The sequence below is a fragment of the Halichondria panicea genome, chromosome 11 (assembly GCF_963675165.1).
Source record: "Halichondria panicea chromosome 11, odHalPani1.1, whole genome shotgun sequence".
NCBI lineage: Eukaryota > Metazoa > Porifera > Demospongiae > Suberitida > Halichondriidae > Halichondria > Halichondria panicea.
The window spans coordinates 6,594,844-6,617,057 of NC_087387.1; the positions used below are offsets into that span (position 1 = coordinate 6,594,844).

General features: G+C 43.8%; 5 protein-coding genes and 1 long non-coding RNA gene across 10 annotated transcripts in view; all 6 read left to right on the forward strand.

Moving 5' to 3' along the window:
- The window catches only part of LOC135344131 (scavenger receptor cysteine-rich domain superfamily protein-like), a gene marked incomplete in the record, with an annotated part of 804,697 nt that overhangs the window by 621,289 nt on the left and 161,194 nt on the right, over positions 1-22,214 (forward strand).
- Positions 3-786, forward strand: LOC135344232 (small nuclear ribonucleoprotein E-like). 2 transcript variants are annotated; one of them, XM_064541434.1, is made up of 5 exons: positions 3-159; positions 268-294; positions 362-424; positions 477-574; positions 625-786. In XM_064541434.1, exons 1-4 carry the CDS (start codon positions 112-114, stop codon positions 570-572), a joined length of 234 nt encoding a protein of 77 aa, XP_064397504.1. In that variant the 5' UTR covers positions 3-111; the 3' UTR covers positions 573-574; positions 625-786. The 2 variants fall into 2 exon arrangements, with proteins under 2 accessions (XP_064397504.1, XP_064397502.1); XM_064541432.1 differs by having other exon boundaries at positions 4-159; positions 477-558.
- Positions 1,115-4,982, forward strand: LOC135344132 (calcyphosin-2-like). The gene is made up of 14 exons (XM_064541252.1): positions 1,115-1,412; positions 1,915-2,006; positions 2,058-2,139; positions 2,186-2,284; positions 2,330-2,477; positions 2,531-2,588; positions 2,677-2,767; positions 3,124-3,216; positions 3,284-3,496; positions 3,611-3,711; positions 3,999-4,141; positions 4,191-4,391; positions 4,618-4,767; positions 4,819-4,982. Exons 1-14 carry the CDS (start codon positions 1,330-1,332, stop codon positions 4,906-4,908), a joined length of 1,644 nt encoding a protein of 547 aa, XP_064397322.1. The 5' UTR covers positions 1,115-1,329; the 3' UTR covers positions 4,909-4,982.
- On the forward strand, positions 5,041-7,504 carry LOC135344227 (GTPase HRas-like). Its single transcript, XM_064541428.1, has 6 exons — positions 5,041-5,198; positions 5,332-5,428; positions 6,209-6,319; positions 6,379-6,567; positions 7,162-7,203; positions 7,265-7,504. The coding sequence occupies exons 2-6, from the start codon at positions 5,336-5,338 to the stop codon at positions 7,406-7,408; spliced, it is 579 nt and encodes a 192-aa protein (XP_064397498.1). The 5' UTR covers positions 5,041-5,198; positions 5,332-5,335; the 3' UTR covers positions 7,409-7,504.
- LOC135344230 (keratin-associated protein 26-1-like) lies at positions 9,660-13,483 on the forward strand. Of its 4 annotated transcripts, XR_010397356.1 has the most exons (5): positions 9,681-10,146; positions 10,278-10,621; positions 11,899-11,953; positions 12,030-12,158; positions 13,215-13,483. XR_010397356.1 is itself a non-coding variant. In XM_064541430.1 (4 exons), exons 2-4 carry the CDS (start codon positions 10,278-10,280, stop codon positions 13,353-13,355), a joined length of 540 nt encoding a protein of 179 aa, XP_064397500.1. In that variant the 5' UTR covers positions 9,660-10,146; the 3' UTR covers positions 13,356-13,483. The 4 variants fall into 4 exon arrangements, 1 of the variants encoding a protein (XP_064397500.1); XM_064541430.1 differs by lacking the exon at positions 12,030-12,158 and having other exon boundaries at positions 9,660-10,146; XR_010397357.1 differs by lacking the exons at positions 9,681-10,146; positions 10,278-10,621; positions 11,899-11,953; positions 12,030-12,158 and adding an exon at positions 12,165-13,109.
- LOC135344233 (uncharacterized) lies at positions 13,899-19,487 on the forward strand. Its single transcript, XR_010397359.1, has 6 exons — positions 13,899-14,045; positions 14,148-14,310; positions 14,506-14,757; positions 15,069-18,221; positions 18,338-18,399; positions 19,203-19,487. It is a non-coding gene; the product is annotated as an uncharacterized LOC135344233 (long non-coding RNA).

A 22,214-nucleotide genomic window follows, 5' to 3' on the forward strand; every position in this document is an offset into this window, starting at 1 on the left:
TTAGACTACATGTACACGGAGATACCCTAAGTTAAGATTACGGAAGTGCACGGAGAAAACGTGGTGAAAACATTGGAGAAGGTGATCTTGTCAGTACAGAAGAAGCTGATCATGGCATACCGTGCTCAGAAGGTGCAGAAGGTGATGGTCCAACCAATCGTATCCTCGGGTCTAGTATATACATAACAGAGTGTCTGTAGCATAATTGCACCTACATTCTATTTAGTGCACAGTATTAGTTTGCTGCTCTCCTTAACATTCCCTCAGAACCTCATTTTCAGGTTCCTACAAAATGTAAGTTCATGTATGCACTTGTTGCGTTTAGTTTAAAGCTACTTTCATGCTTGTGTTTGCTGTGCAGAAGTCTCGTGTCCAGGTCTGGTTGTATGGACGAGGAAAGATGAGGATCGAAGGAACCATCATTGTAAGTCATGTGACACACCCCCTCCACTTCTTACATGCCCACACACATGCAGGGCTTTGATGAGTTTATGAATCTTGTCATGGACAATGCTGAAGAAGTGTTTGTCAAGAATGAAGTATCTCGAAGGCCCGTGGGTGCGTGCCATTAGTGGTGTGTGTGTGTGTTTGTGTGTGTGTGTGACAATGTGTGCCTCCTTGCAGGTCGTATATTGCTGAGAGGGGACAATATAACGCTCCTCATGTCCTGTGGTGGGGAACAAAAGTAGCTACAACAAATATCTTGTCTTTCTTTTGATTCCTATACTTTTGCTGTTCTTGCGATCTACTTGTATGCCTTTATAACAGCTTATAAAGAGAAGCTTATATTCCTCATAATTATAGGCTTATAAGCCTCAATACCTCATGCATAATAATAATGCTTATACAATGTGGGTACATGTAAACTAATTGAAACTACAAGATCTTGTAACTGTAAAGACGCAAAGGTGAACTGTTATAGATATTCTTTTTATGTAAAATAGCTGTTTTTTTTTGGAACACACTTCCCGGCAACATCTTTTATCTACTAAACAGCAATAATAATTATTGTCTATTAGCAGTATATATAATAGGGTTAGGGTTAATATTATTATTTGTCTATGTCAGACTACGTACGTATTACACATGCATAGGGAGCACCTTGAGAGGCTATTATCTGCAATGATTATTGAAATGGTTTCCATGGATACCGCTAGTCTTCCTCCGCAAGAAAGATGATTGTGTGTTTTTAGTATATTTATAATCAGTAACGTTCTCAAGACCCCCCGCCTGGCTGTGTGGTGCGTGTGGACCCCCCTCCTAGCTGTGAGTGTGCGTGTGTGGAGGAGACAGGATTAGGACTCTAATTAGTGCCCCTCTACCAGTGCTATGATGCTGCAAGCCCACCCTCCCTACTACAAGTTGAGTGAGTCCACTCTGAGGAGAGCCAGTACCAAGCCCTCCCACTCAAGGTGAGGGTGTGTGTGTGTGTGTGTGTGCGCAGGGTGTCATACAGGATTTTGAAGTACCGTAAGGCCTCGATTTAAAGCGACACTTTTTAAGCCAGAGGTTGCTTCTTTTGGAGGTTGAAAAATTTTATAGAAGTCGTGGTGTCGCATATTTAGAGGGTCGCATTTAATTGGAGGTAACTCAGAGGTAACTTTACAGAGTCTACTTGCCTCGATTTTAGGCTGCTTAAAAACACTGATTTTCCAGTGGGCTACAATCGAGGCTAGGGAGTGGCTACATTTACCTCTATTTAGAACGCGACATTAAAAAATAATTTGTGTAAAGTTTCTAGCTAAAGAAAGGTCAACTGTTATTTTAATACCCTGTTAGAAAATTGACAGCTATGGACACTCAGTCATACAACTAGTACATGAATGCACATTTTAGGGGGGGGGATATCCCCTATCCCCCTTCCCCCCTACCCTGGTGTGATTATACGCCGTGTGTGTGTGTGTGTGTGTATAGTGTTGGAAGCAACAGTACTCCACATGCTCCAAGAATCAAGAAAGCGCTTGTCCTACCCTCGGCCTCACAGGAACCTCACCAACCCCCACAAGGTCTGCCGCCCACTCCTTTCCCTATCATTGTATGTCACTGTGTGTGTGCAGGTGATGTTACATCGACTCCGTCTACTTCCTGTGTCCTGGTACAACCGTTCAGACGAACACACCGCAAGTTTCCTCCACCAGGGTAAGAACATATTGACCCCTGAACCCTGACCCCACTGTGTGTTTAGTGTTCCATTGTTGGACCTTTCAAAGTTCAACGAACCAGACGAACAAATGAAGCCAATTAAAGTTACTATGATAACAGCAACAGAGAGGTCTATTTTAAGGTGAGCTCACCTCACACCTCACACACGCCCACACCACTCATACAGTTGGGGAAGTGTACCTGGAGACACAAGACTAGAGCAGTTAACCTCTGACCTTTGTGTAGAGGATGTTGTAGATGAAACCACGCCCCCTCACACTCCAGCGTACTCACCACCCGTTGCCATGGAGCTTAACAACAGTTGTTCACTGGAGGTGCGTGTACTTTGACCCTTTTGACCCCTAACCCTTGACTGTGTGTACCATAGCCTTGTCAGAGTAAGTTCATGGAGGATAAAGTATTGTCCAATGAAAGGCCTTGTGAAGGTCAGTGACTGTTTCCATAACAACAGCGTGTTAATAGTAGTAGGTCACACTACATGTATATAGAACATGTATACTGTATCTCCATTAGGAGTGGTTCCTCGTGAGCCAGCCATCAGAGCAGCCATCCCACGGTCATCACTAGCCAAAAAACTACGCTTTGAAGCTCGTGTATTGACACAGTGAGTCTAGTCCCAGTGTGTGTGTGTGTGTGTACAGCTAGGCCCTGTGTGTGTGTGTGTGTGTGTGTGTGTGTGTGTGTGTGTGTGTGTGTGTGTGTGTGTGTGTGTGTGTGTGTGTGTGTGTGTGTGTGTGTGTGTGTGTGTGTGTGTGTGTGTGTGTGTGTGTGTGTGTGTGTGTGTGTGTGTGTGTGTGTGTGTGTGTGTGTGTGTGTGTGTGTGTGTGTGTGTGTGTGTGTGTGTGTGTGTGTGTGTGTGTGTGTGTGTGTGTGTGTGTGTGTGTGTGTGTGTGTGTGTGTTCAGCTAGGCCCAGTGTGTTCAGCTAGTGCCTTTATCTCAACCCTATGTACATGATGTAGGAATGGCCGTGACGTTCATAGAGAATTGTGTGGATTCTTCTTCTTGTTTGATGGCTCACTCACTGTTTATGAGTTCAGGCAGTTTGGAAAAAAGTGAGTATTGTACTCCATCCTAGTGTGCCACTTTACCCCTCCCCCGTATGTGTGTGTGTGTGTGTAGGTCATCAGCACTGCCTATCATAGGGCGTAGTGTCTATAAGCACTTGTATGGTCCTAGTGTTGGACAACCTTATGAGATTAATTGGATACAGAAAGGGGCGACCCTGAGCTTTACCAGTAACGAGCACCCAGCTCTCCCAGACACACTGTCTAAACAACCTGTCCTGTCTCTCATCATCACCTTTGTTGATGAAGTTGACAAGAAACAACTCCTGTAAGTACTCACACGCACACGCACGCACACACACACACACACACACACACACACACACACACACACACACACACACACACACACACACACACACACACACACACACACACACAGCACTGAGGGGCGTAATCCAGTGGAGATAGGACAAGTGGAGAAGTATTTAAGCCACCATATTAATGATGATGAAGACAAGGAATTGTACAGGACCTTGCAAGGTACCACTGCCTCTGTTGTACCACTGCCTCTGTTGTACCACTGCCTCTGTTGTACCACTGCCTCTATTCTACCACTGCCTCTGTTGTACCACTGCCTCTATTCTACCACTGCCTCTGTTGTACCACTGCCTCTATTGTACCACTGCCTCTATTGTACCACTGCCTCTGTTGTACCACTGCCTCTATTCTACCACCGCCTCTATTCTACCACTGCCTCTATTCTACCACTGCCTCTATTCTACCACTGCCTCTATTCTCTATTGTACTACTACCACTACCAATTGCAGGGATGGTTGTGAGTCGACTACACGGTCACTCTAGCAAGACTCTCGTTGGCTTAGGGAGGGAACTGCTGAGCAATGGAGACACCATCTCTAAACAACAACTACAACAAAGCCTCAGAAACTATCACATCTCTCTAACTGTAGAGGTGAGTCCCCGCAAGGCTGACCTTCACTCACACTGTCATTACTTCACAGGATATGGATACACTCTGGTTGTGCATTGTGTCCAATCAGAGACACCAATCCTCTGCTCTTCTTAGCAACCATCACCATGGTGATGTGACCCTTTCCTCTGTCCATCCTAGCAACCATTGCCATGGTGATGTGAGGGTGGATGGGCTTGTATCTGTTCTGGTTGGCCCTATCCCTGAAGATAGACAAGCACTTATAAGAAAGGTAAGTGCGTGGGTGGGTGGGTGTTCCTTCAACAGAGCACTGTATAGCGGGTAATTTTTGTGGGGTAAAATATTCGTTATTTTTGTGGGCAAGCTGACCTCCACGAGGAATGCAGTGCAGACAACGAGACTAGACAAATTTTTACTCACAAAAATCACCGTTTTTCGAGTTGAACGAATTTTTTATCCCACGAAAATTACCCGCTATACGATATGTGTTTGTTCAGGTGTTCCGGAAACTTGATCCACTCAAAACTGGCTCTCTGGATATTAAGATACTGCACAGGTATTTCAGAGGTCAAAGGTCAGATGAGAATTGGTCGTCCCTGTACGAGTGTCTACAACCGATTGGTCGCACGTCACACCTCACCTACGCTGTGAGTGGGCGTGTGTGGGTGTTGTGTTTAAGTGATGATTGTGTTCTGCAGGATTTTGAGCACTACTATCATGGCCTCAGTTTAGAGACGCCCTCGGATGTTGTCTTTAGCTCTCTTCTCAGAAACTGTTGGTCTGTATGACCCGCCCACTCATCATCACTCTTATAATTATTTTCTATTTTGTGTGAGCTTGTGTTCAAAGTTAATAATTACAAGGCTGTGTTGCGCATGCGCATTAGCAGGATAGATTGTTGTTTTGGTGTTCTATTTTTAGAATCAAAGAGCATTGTGATATAAATACTTCAGTTGCTGACATGACAATAGCTAATTAATTACTGTTACTGGTCATCTCCTGTGCTGTACTGTACCAAGACTCGCTAAGCTAAGTGTGTATCTCAAGCTAGTAGTACTGGAGCAAGCAAGAAGCTCTGGTAAGCGTCACACACACACACACACACACACACACACGCACACACACTACTAAGACTTGCTTTGTAGTCTTTCATGGTCAATTAGGCACAGTGTGTATACTTAAAGACATGTTGTTGTGTACGTGTTGTATAGGGCCATGGCTGGTAGTAACGATCTGACAGAGTACAAGTTGGTAGTGGTGGGTGGTGGTGGTGTTGGCAAGTCTGCCCTCACAATACAGTTCATTCAAGTGAGTCCTCAACCCCTCAGTGTGTACATGTACTATATGTGTGTGTACCTACCCCCCTCAGTGTGTACATGTGTGTGTGCCTACCCCCCTCAGTGTGTACATGTGTGTGTGTGCCCCCTCAGTGTGTACATGTGTGTGTGCCTGTGCGTACCAACCCCCCTCAGTGTGTACATGTGTGTACCTACCCCCCTCAGTGTGTACATGTGTGCGTACCAACCCCCCTCAGTGTGTACATGTGTGTGTGCCTACCCCCCTCAGTGTGTACATGTGTGTGTACCAACCCCCCTCAATGTGTACATGTGTGTGTGTGCCCCCTCAGTGTGTACATGTATGTGTGCCCCCTCAGTGTGTACATGTGTGTGTGCCTACCCCCCTCAGTGTGTGCATGTGTGTGTACCTACCCCCCTCAGTGTGTACATGTGTGTGTACCTACCCCCCTCAGTGTGTGCATGTGTGTGTGTGCCCCCTCAGTGTGTACATGTGTGTGTGCCTACCCCCCTCAGTGTGTACATGTGTGTGTACCTACCCCCCTCAGTGTGTACATGTGTGTGTACCTACCCCCCTCAGTGTGTGCATGTGTGTGTGTGCCCCCTCAGTGTGTACATGTGTGTGTGCCTACCCCCCTCAGTGTGTACATGTGTGTGTACCTACCCCCCTCAGTGTGTACATGTGTGTGTGCCCCCTCAGTGTGTACATGTGTGTGTGCCTACCCCCCTCAGTGTGTACATGTGTGTGTGCCTACCCCCCTCAGTGTGTACATGTGTGTGTGCCTACCTATAGAGTCATTTTGTGGAGGAATATGACCCGACAATAGAGGACTCCTATAGGAAGCAGTGTGTCATTGACGACGAGGTAGCTGTGTTGGATATCCTGGATACTGCTGGTCAAGAGGTACACACACATCTCTAGTACGTGTACGTGTGTGTATTGACCTTTGACCCTGTCTACAGGAGTTCAGTGCCATGAGGGAGCAGTACATGCACACTGGAGAAGGGTTCCTATTGGTCTACTCTATCATCGACAAGACTAGTTTTGAAGAGATTCCAAAGTTTTACAAGCAAATCTTACGAGTGAAAGACAAGACAGATTTTCCCATGATTCTCGTGGCCAACAAAGCCGATCTTGAGTCAGAAAGAGTGGTATGTGATAATACACACACCCAACACACCAACACACACACACACACACCAACACACACACACACACACCACACCAACACACACACACACACACACACACACACACACACACACACACACACCCACCACACCAACACACACACACACACACACACACACACACACACACACACACACACACACCACACCAACACACACACACACACACACACACACACACACACACACACACACACACACACACACACACCCACCACACCAACACACACACACACACACACACACACACACACACACACACACACACCACACCAACACACACACACACACACACACACACACACACACACACACACACACACACACCACACACACCACACCAACACACACACACACTACACACACACACACACACACACACACACACACACACACACACACACACACCACCAACACACACACACACACACACACACACACACACACACACCACACCACGCACACACACACACACACACACCCACACACACACCACACCAACACACACACACACCACACACACACCACACCACACCACCACGCACACATTATTAGGTGACTCAACAAGAAGGGGAAGAGCTAGCACGAGAACTCAAGGTGTGTGTGTGTGTGTGTGTGTGTGTTGTGTGTAGCGTTTGATTTGATTGTGTCCTTGTAGATAAAGTACGTCGAGTCAAGTGCTAAACATCGTGTCAACGTTGAGAAAGCTTTCCATGATCTCGTGAGAGTTATTCGAAAGGCCCAGAAACCCAGCAGTGCTGACAAGAAAAAGAAGAAGGGGTTTAAGTGTACAATTTTATAACACTCACGCTTGCTAGTGCACTTAATCTATCTAGTGTGTTTTGTGTTTGTGTACTAAACTGCTTTGTATCAAGATTGGTTTTAATTTGCACAATAATCTTTGCTTGATAAACAGCGGTTTGGCCTCGAGACACTACACTGTTTAAAATCAGCCCCACCCACTGTTTGCAGCTACTGGTACTAACCTCGATTCCAGGCCGCACTGAGGGCAGCTACCGTATAGCGTGTAATTTTCGTGGGGCAAAATATTTTCGTGGTTGGAAGTCTGACCACGAATATTTTACCCACGAATAAGGGACCTTGCCTACCTTTACCTGCAGTGCAAGCAGCAACCACGAAAATATTCCCCACGAAATGTCTCAATATTGCTGAACCACGAATATTTTGTCCCCCGAAAATTACCCGCTGTACTGTATATCATTCCTGATATCATACTGTACTGTGTTTTGAAAGTTGCTTGTCATTGTGCACAGTAAATGGGTGTTGCCTGTGTACTACTGTGGTTACTACCTAGTCCTAGATCTAATCAGGAATATGCTGACTCTTTTATGTCCTCTAAATTTCTACTGCTCTTTTAGTGCACTTCTATAACTAAAACAAATGCCATACTGGCTCAAATCAACAGAGGTATAGCAAGTGAACAGAGTACTGCATGTGCATATACACTAACAGCTTAGCTAACTAAGTTAGCAAATTAAAATTTTTTTGTTGAATCAGTGCAGTAGACACATTCACTTTACTACAGACTCAGTACATGTTGTAGTACTATATAGACAACGCCCATTTACTGTGCTGCACAATGGCAAGCAACTTGCAAAACACAGTACAGTACTGTACAGTACAGGCTGCGGGATCAATACACAAATGAATATACTTAGTTGTCACACATGATAGATTTGCAGCCACTAGACAAAGAGAGAGCAAGACGAGGTGTACCCTGCCGGCTGTCTCCTTGTACCTCGGTCACCTTTTGGTGAGCGCTATAGCTAGCAAGGTGGTATTTGGATTACAGTGACAGCCTTGTGTTAAAGTAACTCTGTCTATACTGTCCTTATATTGTTCTCTCATGTCTTACTCACAGATAACTGCTGCACAGCACAGGATTCAGCATTCAATCACTCTCATAGTTTTATTGTCATTTCATCTTTTATGGGGGACGTCCCACTCTTAATTTTTATCACTGAATGGCTGCTGACGTACGTATATATAAGAGCACTACAAGATACGACAGGAAAGGGTCAGTATTATGGGGGGTGATCAGTGCCAAAACCTCCAGCTCTGTTTATTTAGTACTAAAATCATTTGCATAGTGAAGTTCTACATATACAAATGACGCGCTCTCTCTTATTTGCATGGTGAAGTTCTACATACAAATGATACTCTCATTTGCATGGGGAAGTTCTACATACAAATGATACTCTCATTTACATGGTGAAGTTCTACATACAAATGATACTCTTATTTGCATGGTGAAGCTCTACATACAAATGATACTCTCGCATTTGCATAGTTAATTTGCTAAACTGGAAACTACTCCCCTTTTCACCTAAGAAAAGGCTCAGGGGAGAGAGTAATTTTTTTAACTCCATTATTGGACACGCCCACTTATGTGACAAAAAAGGATTGCCACATGAGCGGGCGTGTCCAACACGTAGTTGATATGTTAAATAAAATGTCCATCTATACTATAATGTTAATTGTGTCCTCCTTCAATAAATTTACAGTTGTCCTATAGGGGCATGCGTGAAGAATGTCACGCTCCCACAATGTTATTGTTAACGTCCTAACAACTTGCGTGCCACCACTCACGCATGTACTATTTCTGTTGCTATATAGCCTCGAGTATAAAATACATTTTCTGACGGTCTGGGATCAAAGCTGAATAAACACCCACACATTATGTAGTTATAGTGGTTTGTTCTAATTGTATTCCAACCTTCCCTTTTTCATCCGAGCCCTTCCTTATAGATGAAAAAGGGAGTGGTTTCAAGTCAATGCAAATATATATGAGAGTGTCATTGTAAAACTAACAAAGCTTATCATTTGCCATGCAGCGTTATTTGTATGTACAACTTCTCATTTGTATGTAGAACTTTCATCGTATGTAGAACTTCACCATGCAAATAAGAGTATCATTTGTATGTAGAAAATCACCATGCAAATAAGAGAGAGCGTGTCATTTGTATGTAGAACTTCACCATGCAAATGAGAGTATTATTTGTATGTAGAACTTCACCATGCAAATAAGAGAGAGCGTGTCATTTGTATGTAGAACTTTACCATGCAAATAATTTTAGTACTAAATAAAAAGAACTGGAGGTTTTGGCACTGATCACCCCCCATACAGTATACATATAATAATTATGTAATCTGTTACTTCCTCTGGTATTCAGCCCCTTTAATGAGCACTTAATGACTCCTAGACCACTTTTGGCTACTTGCAGTGTCTCTGACTGTACAGCCTACAAAACAGTGGAGCATCGAGGTGCCTAATCGGCCATTTTATATTTTCATTTTTCATATAATGTTTGTGCATGCGCAATGAACACCGCGAGTCTGCAACCACACATTTCACAGTATGTAGCTAGTACTCCTGCGGTCCTCTAGTGGGAACTGTGGGTCTCCATGGCATCTCCTTGGAGACTCTGACGTCAATGGCTTGGAATATTCCCAGATCCAGTTCCAGAACCTCAGTTCCTTTGAAGTTTGAAGGAGAAACAAAGCGTCTTGCTGGAAGAGGTGAGTTTTTTTGCTTGTAGCTCGCATGTTTGCAAGAATGTTAGGCTAGGAAGTCTTTTAGAGCATTGTAGCATTGTTTGCTGTCTATTTGGTCATGTTTTACAGATTGCTATTGTCTTTATTTTTTGCAGATGCTGTGCAAACCTTCCACTGTGTTGCAGAACCAGCGCGAGTCTTCCACTGTGTTGTTGAACCATCGCGAGCCTTCCACTGTGTTACAGAACCATCGCGAGCCTTCCACTGTGTTACAGAACAATTGCGAGCCTTCCACTGTGTTACAGAACAATTGCGAGCCTTCCACTGTGTTGCAGAACCATCGCGAGCCTTCCACTGTGTTACAGAACCATTGTGAGCCTTCCACTGTGTTTCAGAACCATTGTGAGCCTTCCACTGTGTTGCAGAACCATCACAAGCCTTCCTGCCATGGAAGGATAGAGCTGGATCATCCGACACCGTGCAGGCTGCAAAAGCTATTGTAAGTTGAAACCGTACTTTTATAGCTTGTTTTGCAGCTAGAGCTAGCTATAGACTAGATTATTCACTCTGGCGTTTGAGCGTATCTGTGTTGCGCACTGTTTGTTGAGCATGGATGGTTTCTGGTTGAATTATTTTGCTCTTGTATTCCTAGTGTTTTAAGTGTGGCCCCTTCTTGACTGTGAGGTGTGTAGGTCATGCAGCTTAATAGATACATACTTGCCAGCAAGCGCATGTTAAATGCATGTATGCATGCTAAACTCGTGTCGACAGCGCTTTTTTGTTCTGTTAATATACGCATGGCTAAGAGTCTGTTACCTGCATGGCCTTGAACCCTTTGGTAGTGGGGGGGGGGTGGTGTCCGTAGCACTCAAGTAACCAATCAGAATGTGTGTGGAAGGTCTCCAACAGTCGGGTCGCAGGACAGCATCTTTTTGTTCTTGAAATCGTTGTCGAAGAACCAGCCTTCGGGGTGCAACGATGGATCACTCATGGCATTCCAGTTTATTGAGGGAGCACTCTGCTGTTAGTACCTGCCTAAAGGGAATGGAGCACAGGATCCTGCCATAATTGGGAGTGCTAAGATCTCGTTATCAGTTCCAATAGTTAGTTAGCTAGGATCATTATAAAATAGCTAGCTATAAAAATAGTTGGAAAACTGCTGCTTCTTGGCTTATGCTAATCTATTATGACGGCTATTTTAGGATCTTAACTCTGTGCCTACTGCACATGGAATTGGTAAGTTCAGGCTGTAACTAAACTATAGGTGTGCCAAGGGAACTGTAGCCTTTGACTGGTTTAGTGAAGAGTAGTCTTGAGCACTTGTGCAAGTCTTGCATGCCAGGCTTGTTACAACTGGAGTCGACAAGGGCTTCAAGAGCAAGGAGGTGTTGTCTCTGTGAGTCTACTGTTGTTGAACCATCCCACACATTCTGGTTGATTACTTCTGTGCTCAGTTAATGGTACTCACAGTCACAGGGTCCCTTTAGTTTATTATGCCCTTATTGTATTAGTCCCTTGAGCAAGGAAACTACTGGTGGTAATGTTCTCAATGGTGGTGGTAATGTTGTCAAATGCAGTTCTGGTGGTAATTGGTTCGTTTCTACAGTTGTGGAGATTTGTTGATTGATCGGTTTTGTTTGAACTGCTGCGCTCAATGTAACCATGCATTTGCTTGTTCTCTTGCAGCCACAATGCACACACACACAGCTCCTCCTCCTACTAGCTACTGTACTAGTGTTCCATTCTCTCACTGCTTTTGTCTCCTTTCTCCCCCAGGTACAGACAAGTCCTGCTGCTCCTGGGACTGATGGAGGATTACAATGACTGCATGGTTTGTATCATTATTTTTATTGCAGATATTGAAGGGGGTGGGGCTTAATTGTACACCCCCACATCTCTTGTCTTAGGGGAGGGGCTCGGATCTCACTGCCCACTACTATCAGTGTACATGTTTAGTCTCCATTATGGCAAGTCTTGCTATGTGATGTGGTATACATCCTATGTAGGTGGATTGTCACTGCATGGAGAAAAGATAAGTATAATAATTATAATTATGGCTACATGTACCATACGACTTTATGCTCTCTGTGTATAGGTTGATTGCATGTGAGGAGCTACTGTAACAGCATACCCACAGAGGAGTATAGCTAGCTATGTTGTATGGCAAGTATTTCATGCTCTCTGTGTAGGTGGATTGCGTGTGAGGAGCCACTGTAACAGCATACACACAGATGAGTAGCTAGCTATGTTGTGTGGCAAGTCTTTCAGTCGGCCACACAAGGTATAGTCTAATAATTATTGTACGGTACTTAGATGATCTTCTCTGTTTTGGGTCAGAATTGCCTTGAATCACTAGCCAGTTAAAACATTTCTTCTACTCTGGGCTTAAAAAATTGTATTTTATTATTGTACCAGCATTAGGTAGTTAACTCCACTTATGCATTGACCTCTACTACCGTGTAGCGGGAAAGTTCGTTATTTGAGTCCTCGAGAAATGTTGCATAGTTGTTCACATTTCAATGCCAGGAAACCATAGCTTTGCATGTGAAATACTGGTGCGTGGGAGTTTCTTCCATTTATTACATGAAGTGTGAAGTGTGTTGTAAGTTTGTACAGAGAGGACTCCCATGGTGGCAATGAATGTATGGCAATGATCTGATGATGGCTCCACTGCTCTGATGGACCAATGCAGGAGAAGTTATTCTGTATAATTATTACACTAAATTAATGTATGCCACTGTTTGGATCGGTTTCTGTTCTGCTCAGCTTCTTCCTCCAACTTGCTTACGCAGGCTAAGCTTATTCTTAGTTCATTCTTAGTTCATTCTATAGTCTAGTATAATTATTGTCGGTTTGGTTGTTTTATGTTTTTCACCTGGTCATATGGAATCACTTCATTATTATCAGTGCAGACCACACCTCTATCCACACATTGTACCTGCACATCCTGTATATATGGGGCCACAGTGGTCACACCCCCATACATGGTAACCCTCTTGACCACACCTCCACCCATGCATTGTGTCATACATGCCGTGTTTTTGTGTACTGTACAGTACACACATCATCCGTGTCTTTATCCCCACACCTAGTCGGAGGGAGCAGCAAGTTCTACTAAGAGCCAGCATCACCCACTAACCAACACACTACAAGACCTACCAGCACTACTATACCATGTAATACGCCTTTTTATTACGATCATGATACACAGCCCTCCCTTGCCCATGGATTGAATAATTATGGTCACTCGCAGGACAACTAAGAGACTGACACACAATAATAGACACCTAACTGCATTTTTGCCATTATTATAATAAAAATAATGTATTAATTTTTTGCCATTAATTTTATTTAAAATTAATCATTAATTATAGCGGAATCATGCATGCCTGCATGATAGTAGTCTCATGAATGAGTCGCCCTTTGTCCCAAAGAATAGCCCCGCCCACTTACTATGAGTGGCTGCGCTTTAAATATGCTTGTAGCTGTGTACATGTACCAAGCGCGAAATTTTTGAGGCACTTATTCGCATTTCGTAGCACAATGTTCGCGCGGAATGACTGCTTACCGGAAGCCACGCCTTTAATATTTGCAGATTTTGAGAATAATTCTTCACACTCTATGAATATATTATTATACAGAACTCACTCATAATAATGTCCATACAATATCCTTACAATCTTGGCCAGCCTACCATGGTCAAGTACTGCACATCTATATTGTATAGCTGGAGGTCTCAACACCCACTCAGTCTCTAAAGATGGGTGGGGCTGCTCCTGCAGTAAGGTATACTTAGTTGTCACGCATGTCATGGTAGAGCACATGTCATGATAGAGCACATGTCATTTGCAGCCACTAGACAAAGAGAGAGCAAGACGAGGTTTACCCTGCCGGCTGTCTCCTTGTACGTCAGTCACCTTTTGGTGAGCGCTATAGCTAGCAAGGTGGTATAGTTGGACATTATTTTGACAGCCTTGGTAGCTCTGTGTATAATCATATCCTTAGTTCTCATGTCTTACTCACAGATAACTACTCAACGCTGCACAGCACAGGATTCAGCATTCAATCACTCTCATAATTTTATTGTCATTTCATCTTTTATGGGGGACGCCCCACTCTTAATTTTTATCACTGAATGGCTGCTGACGTACGTATATATAAGAGCACTACAAGATACGACAGGAAAGGGTCAGTATAATAATTATGTAAGTGATGTAGTGTACTATCTTCTGGTATTCAGCCCCTTTAATGAGCACAGGATTATATAGACCAAGCCATTAGTTACATCACTATAATTATGCAATTATCTGCTGTATTTCATATTGTAATGATTCATTGGGTACTGAATTTATATGGATGTATGGATGGTGCTATGCCTTCCAGGCCGCAACATAGAATGCTGGCTTTCTGATCGAGGAGGAGATGATCTGTTATTGGCCGGGGATGGAGTCCTCTGAGAGACAAAGGGCCAGTTACTGTATCATGTATGAATATTCTGTTGCTTGTACATTTCGTAGCAATTGACTCTAGAGTAGCATCTTGAGCTCCCCTTTCTTCATCACTCAATCTGCAGGCAGTGTATGTGATTTTCTGACAGGAAAGGCTACTCTAAACAGAGGGAGTCGGCCACACAAGGTATAGTCTAATAATTATTGTACGGTACTTAGATGATCTTCTCTGTTTTGGGTCAGATGCAATTGCCTTGAATCACTAGCCAGTTAAAACATTTCTTCTACTCTTGGCTTAAGAAATTGTATTTTATTATTGTACCAGCATTAGGTAGTTAACTCCACTTATGCATTGACCTCTACGTGTAGCGGTTATTTGAGCCCTCGAGAAATGTTGTATAGTTGTTCACATTTCAATGCCAGGAAACCATAGCTTTGCATAGTGCGTGGGAGTGTCTTCCATTTGTAGTACATAAAGTGTGAAGTGTGTTTGTACAGAGAGGACTCCCACGGTGGCAATGAATGTGAGGCAATGATCTGATGATGGCTCCACTGCTCTGATGGACCAATGCAGGAGAAGTTATTCTGTATAATTATTACACTAAATTAATGTATGCCACTGTTTGGATCGGTTTCTGTTCTGCTCAGCTTCTTCCTCCAACTTGCTTACGCAGGCTAAGCTTATTCTTAGTTCATTCTTAGTTCATTCTATAGTCTAGTATTATTGTCGGTTTGGTTGTTTGATGTTTTTCACCTGGTCATACGGAATCACTTCATTATTATCAGTGCAGACCACACCTCTATCCACACATTGTATCTGCACATCCTGTATATAATTATGGGGCCACACCCCCACTCACTGTACTGATATGTGGTCACACCCACATACATGGTAACCCTCTTGACCACACCCCCACCCATGCATTGCATGTATCGTACATGCTGTGTTTTTGTGTACAGTACACATCATCCGTGTCTTTATCCCCACACCTAGTCGGAGGGACAGCAAGTTCTACTAAGAGCCAGCATCACCAACTAACCAACACACTACAAGACCTACCTACTACCAGCTAGGACAGCACACCACCCGGGACAGACTCTACTATACCATGTAATACGCCTTTGTATTACGATCATGATACAATTTGCTGCCCTCCCTCGCCAATGGATTGAATAATTATGGACACTCGCAGGACAACTAAGAGACTGACACACAATAATAGACACCAAAGGGCCAGTTACTGTATCATGTACGAATATTCTGTTGCTTGTACATTTCGTAATGTAATTGACTGTAGAGTAGCATTTTGAGCTCCCCTTTCTTCATCACTCAATCTGCAGGCAGTGTATGTGATTTTCTGACAGGAAAGGCTACTCTAAACAGAGGGAGTCGGCCACACAAGGTATAGTCTAATAATTATTGTACAGTACTAGATGATCTTCTCTGTTTTGGGTCAGATGCAATTGCCTTGAATCACTAGCCAGTTTAAAACATTTCTTCTACTCTTGGCTTAAGAAATTGTATTTTATTATTGTACCAGCATTAGGTAGTTAACTCCACTTATGCATTGACCTCTGCGTGTAGCGGGAAAGTTCGTTATTTGAGCCCTCGAGAAATGTTGTATAGTTGTTCACATTTCAATGCCAGGAAACCATAGCTTTGCATGGTGCGTGGGAGTGTCTTCCATTTATATTACATGAAGTGTGAAGTGTGTTGTAAGTTTATACAGAGAGGACTCCCATGGTGGCAATGATCTGATGATGGCCCCACTGCTCTGATGGACCAATGCAGGAGAAGTTATTCTGTATAATTATTACACTAAATTAATGTATGCCACTGTTTGGATCGGTTTCTGTTCTGCTCAGCTTCTTCCTCCAACTTGCTTACGCAGGCTAAGCTTATTCTTAATTAGTTCATTCTTAGTTCATTCTATAGTCTAGTATTATTGTCGGTTTGGTTGTTTTATGTTTTTCACCTGGTCATACGGAATCACTTCATTAATTTTTATACAGTGCAGACCACACCTCTATCCACACATTGTACCTGCACATCCTGTATATATGGGGCCACACCCCCACTCACTGTACTGATATGTGGTCACACCCCCATACATGGTAACCCTCTTGACCACACCTCCACCCATGCATTGTGTCGTACATGCTGTGTTTTTGTGTACAGTACACACATCATCCGTGTCTTTGTCCCCACACCTAGTCGGAGGGAGCAGCAAGTTCTACTAAGAGCCAGCATCACCAACTAACCAACACTACAAGACCTACCTACTACCAGCTAGGACAGCACACCACCCGGGACAGACTCTACTATACCATGTAATACGCCTTTGTATTAACGATCATGATACAATTTGCTGCCCTCCCTCGCCCATGGATTGAATAATTATGGACACTCGCAGGAGACTGACACACAATAATAGACACCAAAGGGCCAGTTACTGTATCATGTACGAATATTCTGTTGCTTGTACATTTCGTAACATTATCAGTAATTGACTGTAGAGTAGCTCCCCTTTCTTCATCACTCAATGCAGGCAGTGTATGTGATTTTCTGACAGGAAAGGCTACTCTAAACAGGGAGTCGGCCACACAAGGTATAGTCTAATAATTATTGTACGGTACTTAGATGATCTTCTCTGTTTTGGGTCAGATGCAATTGCCTTCAATCACTAGCCAGTTTAAAACATTTCTTCTACTCTTGGCTTAAGAAATTGTATTTTATTATTGTACCAGCATTAGGTAGTTAACTCCACTTATGCATTGACCTCTACTACTGTGTAGCGGGAAAGTTCATTATTTGAGCCCTCGAGAAATGTTGTATAGTTGTTCTCATTTCAATGCCAGGAAACCATAGCTTTGCATGGTGCGTGGGAGTGTCTTCCATTTATATTACATGAAGTGTGAAGTGTGTTGTAAGTTTATACAGAGAGGACTCCCATGGTGGCAATGATCTGATGATGGCTCCACTGCTCTGATGGACCAATGCAGGAGAAGTTATTCTGTATAATTATTACACTAAATTAATGTATGCCACTGTTTGGATCGGTTTCTGTTCTGCTCAGCTTCTTCCTCCAACTTGCTTACGCAGGCTAAGCTTATTCTTAATTAGTTCATTCTTAGTTCATTCTATAGTCTAGTATTATTGTCGGTTTGGTTGTTTTATGTTTTTCACCTGGTCATACGGAATCACTTCATTAATTTTTATACAGTGCAGACCACACCTCTATCCACACATTGTACCTGCACATTCTGTATATATGGGGCCACACCCCCACTCACTGTACTGATATGTGGTCACACCCCCATACATGGTAACCCTCTTGACCACACCCCAATCCTATGCTGTGTTTTTGTGTACAGTACACACATCATCCGTGTCTTTATCCCCACACCTAGTCGGAGGGAGCAGCAAGTTCTACTAAGAGCCAGCATCACCCACTAACCAACACTCTACAAGACCTACCTACTACCAGCTAGGACAGCACACCACCCGGGACAGACTCTACTATACCCATGTAATACGCCTTTGTATTACGATCATGATACAATTTGCTGCCCTCCCTCGCCAATGGATTGAATAATTATGGACACTCGCAGGACAACTAAGAGACTGACACACAATAATAGACACCAAAGGTCCAGTTACTGTATCATGTACGAATATTCTGTTGCTTGTACATTTCGTAACATTATCAGTAATTGACTGTAGACTAGCATCTTGAGCTCCCCTTTCTTCATCACTCAATCTGCAGGCAGTGTATGTGATTTTCTGACAGGAAAGGCTACTCTAAACAAAGGGAGTCGGCCACACAAGGTATAGTCTGATAATTATTGTACGGTACCTTCTCTGTTTTGGGTCAGATGCAATTGCCTTCAATCACTAGCCAGTTTAAAACATTTCTTCTACTCTTGGCTTAAGAAATTGTATTTTATTATTGTACCAGCATTAGGTAGTTAACTCCACTTATGCATTGACCTCTACTACTGTGTAGCGGGAAAGTTCATTATTTGAGCCCTCGAGAAATGTTGTATAGTTGTTCACATTTCAATGCCAGGAAACCATAGCTTTGCATGGTGCGTGGGAGTGTCTTCCATTTTTATTACATGAAGTGTGAAGTGTGTTGTAAGTTTGTATAGAGAGGACTCCCATGGTGGCAATGATCTGATGATGGCTCCACTGCTCTGATGGACCAATGCAGGAGAAGTTATTCTGTATAATTATTACACTAAATTAATGTATGCCACTGTTTGGATCGGTTTCTGTTCTGCTCAGCTTCTTCCTCCAACTTGCTTACGCAGGCTAAGCTTATTCTTAGTTCATTCTTAGTTCATTCTATAGTCTAGTATATTGTCGGTTTGGTTGTTTTATGTTTTTCACCTGGTCATACGGAATCACTTCATTAATTTTTATACAGTGCAGACCACACCTCTATCCACACATTGTACCTGCACATCCTGTATATATGGGGCCACACCCCCACTCACTGTACTGATATGTGGTCACACCCCCATACATGGTAACCCTCTTGACCACACCCCAACCCATGCATTGTGTCGTACATGCTGTGTTTTTGTGTACAGTACACACATCATCCGTGTCTTTATCCCCACACCTAGTCGGAGGGAGCAGCAAGTTCTACTAAGAGCCAGCATCACCAACTAACCAACACTACAAGACCTACCTACTACCAGCTAGGACAGCACACCACCCGGGACAGACTCTACTATACCATGTAATACGCCTTTTTATTACGATCATGATACAATTTGCTGCCCTCCCTTGCCCATGGATTGAATAATTATGGACACTCGCAGGACAACTAAGAGACTGACACACAATAATAGACACCTAACTGCATTTTTGCCATTAATATAATAAAAATAATTAATTTTTGCCATTAATTAATCATTAATTATAGCGGAATCATGCATGCCTGCATGATAGTAGTCTCATGAATGAGTCGTCCTTTGTCCCACATGCATGCCTGCATATGATATAGTAGTCTCATGAATGAGTCGCCCTTTGTCCCAAAGAATAGCCCCGCCCACTTACTATGAGTGCTGCGCTTTAAATATGCTTGTAGCTGTGTACGTGTATGGCAGCATGATGGCTACTCTATCCCTCTCTCTGCAACGGAGGGAGTACCACCATACAATGGACCAACCAACCACTCCATCATCCTGCCACTTGAACAGGAGGAGAGAGTGCTACCTATTCCAGTGGGTAAGTTACTGTGTGTTAATATTATTATTAAATAGCTTTGAGCTTGTGTGCATGGATTATCTTTGTATCTAGGTTAGTACTGATTAGAGCGTTGTACAGTTGGGATCATGCCTCAGGATGATGTAGAGCCTGTGCTAGGCCCTGCCTTAGGGACTAGCTGTGACTCTGTTGACCTGTTGTATGATCAGCAAGTCGAGCGTCTTGAGCGATCCTTACCTTTGGGAAAACTTGACAGTATAGCCTCTGTTCGATTTCTAGATTCCTTGTTTTTGGGATTCTGCCATCGCGTTGCGGTATCGGTAGCCCTGAAGGCATGGGATTTAGAAATCGGAACAGAGCAATACTGCCCAGTGGGGGCGCAATGATACTTAATGGTGATTGCAGGAATGAGGCAGAATAGCTACGTTGTCATGACCCGATCGTACCGAGCATGCCACATGTCCTGGCACAGGTTCTATGTTGTTCTGAGACATGATACCTAACTGTTTACTGTTTACCTTGTTCTGTACTCTCTAGGGGTGTACAGTAATTAGGGTGGTACAACCACCAAGGCGAGTGTATGCTGTGTGGTGTATGGGTGACTATTCTATCCCTCTCTCTCTCTTCATGTGCAACGGAGGGAGTACCACCATAGAATGGACCAACCAACCACTCCATCATCCTGCCACTTGAACAGGAGGAGACCTCCTACCTATTCCAGTGGGTAAGTTACTGTGTGTTAATTATAAAATAACTTTGAGCTTGTGTGCATGGCAGGTGGCCCATTATCTTTGTATCTAGGTTAGTACTGATTAGAGCTTTGTACAGTTGGGATCATGCCTCAGAGTGATGTAGAGCCTGTGCTAGGCCCTGCCTTAGGGACTAGCTGTGACCCTGTTGACCTGTTGTATGATCAGCAAGTCGAGCGTCTTGAGCGATCCTTACCTTTGGGAAAACTTGACAGTATAGCCTCTGATCGATTTCTAGATTCCTTGCTTTTGGGATCCTGCCATCGCGTTGCGGTATCGGTAGCCCTGAAGGCATGGGATTTAGAAATCGGAACAGAGCAATACTGCCCAGTGGGGGCGCAATGACACTTACTGGTGATTGGACAGGAATGATGCAGAATAGCTACGTTGTCATGACCCGATCGTACCGAGCATGCCACATGTCCTGGCACAGATTCTATGTTGTTCTGAGACATGATACCTAACTGTTCACTGTTTACCTTGTTCTGTACTCTCTAGGGGTGTACAGTAATTAGGGTGTATGCTGTGCTTATGCTTGTAGCTGTGTGGTGTATGGGTGACTATTCTATCCCTCTCTCTCTCTCTCTTCATGTGCAACGGAGGGAGTACCACCATAGAATGGACCAACCAACCACTCCTGCCACTTGAACAGGAGGAGACCTCCATTGAGTGCTACCTATTCCAGTGGGTAAGTTACTGTGTGTTAATTATAAAATAACTTTGAGCTTGTGTGCATGGCAGGTGGCTTTGTATCTAGGTTAGTACTGATTAGAGCTTGCCTCAGGGTGATGTAGAGCCTGTGCTAGGCCCTGCCTTAGGGACTAGCTGTGATCCTGTTGACCTGTTGTATGATCAGCAAGTCGAGCGTCTTGAGCGATCCTTACCTTTGGGAAAACTTGACAGTATAGCCTCTGTTCGATTTCTAGATTCCTTGCTTTTGGGATCCTGCCATCGCGTTGCAGTATCGGTAGCCCTGAAGGCATGGGATTTAGAAATCGGAACAGAGCAATACTTCCCAGTGGGGGTGCAATGACACTTACTGGTGATTGGACAGGAATGATACAGGATAGCTACGTTGTCATGACCCGATCGTACCGAGCATGCCACATGTCCTGGCACAGGTTCTATGTTGTTCTGAGACATGATACCTAACTGTTCACTGTTTACCTTGTTCTGTACTCTCTAGGGGTGTACAGTGATTAGGGTGGTACGAGTGCTTATGCTTGTAGCTGTGTGGTGTATGGGTGACTATTCTATCCCTCTCTCTCTCTTCATGTGCAACGGAGGTAGTACCACCATAGAATGGACCAACCAACCACTCCATCATCCTGCCACTTGAACAGGAGGAGACCTCCTACCTATTCCAGTGGGTAAGTTACTGTGTGTTAATTATAAAATAATGGCAGGTGGCCCATTATCTTTGTATCTATGTTAGTACTGATTAGAGCTTTGTACAGTTGGGATCATGCCTCAGGGTGATGTAGAGCCTGTGCTAGGCCCTGCCTTAGGGACTAGCTGTGACCCTGTTGACCTGTTGTATGATCAGCAAGTCGAGCGTCTTGAGCGATCCTTACCTTTGGGAAAACTTGACAGTATAGCCTCTGTTTGATTTCTAGATTCCTTGCTTTTGGGATCCTGCCATCGCGTTGCGGTATCGGTAGCCCTGAAGGCAGGGGA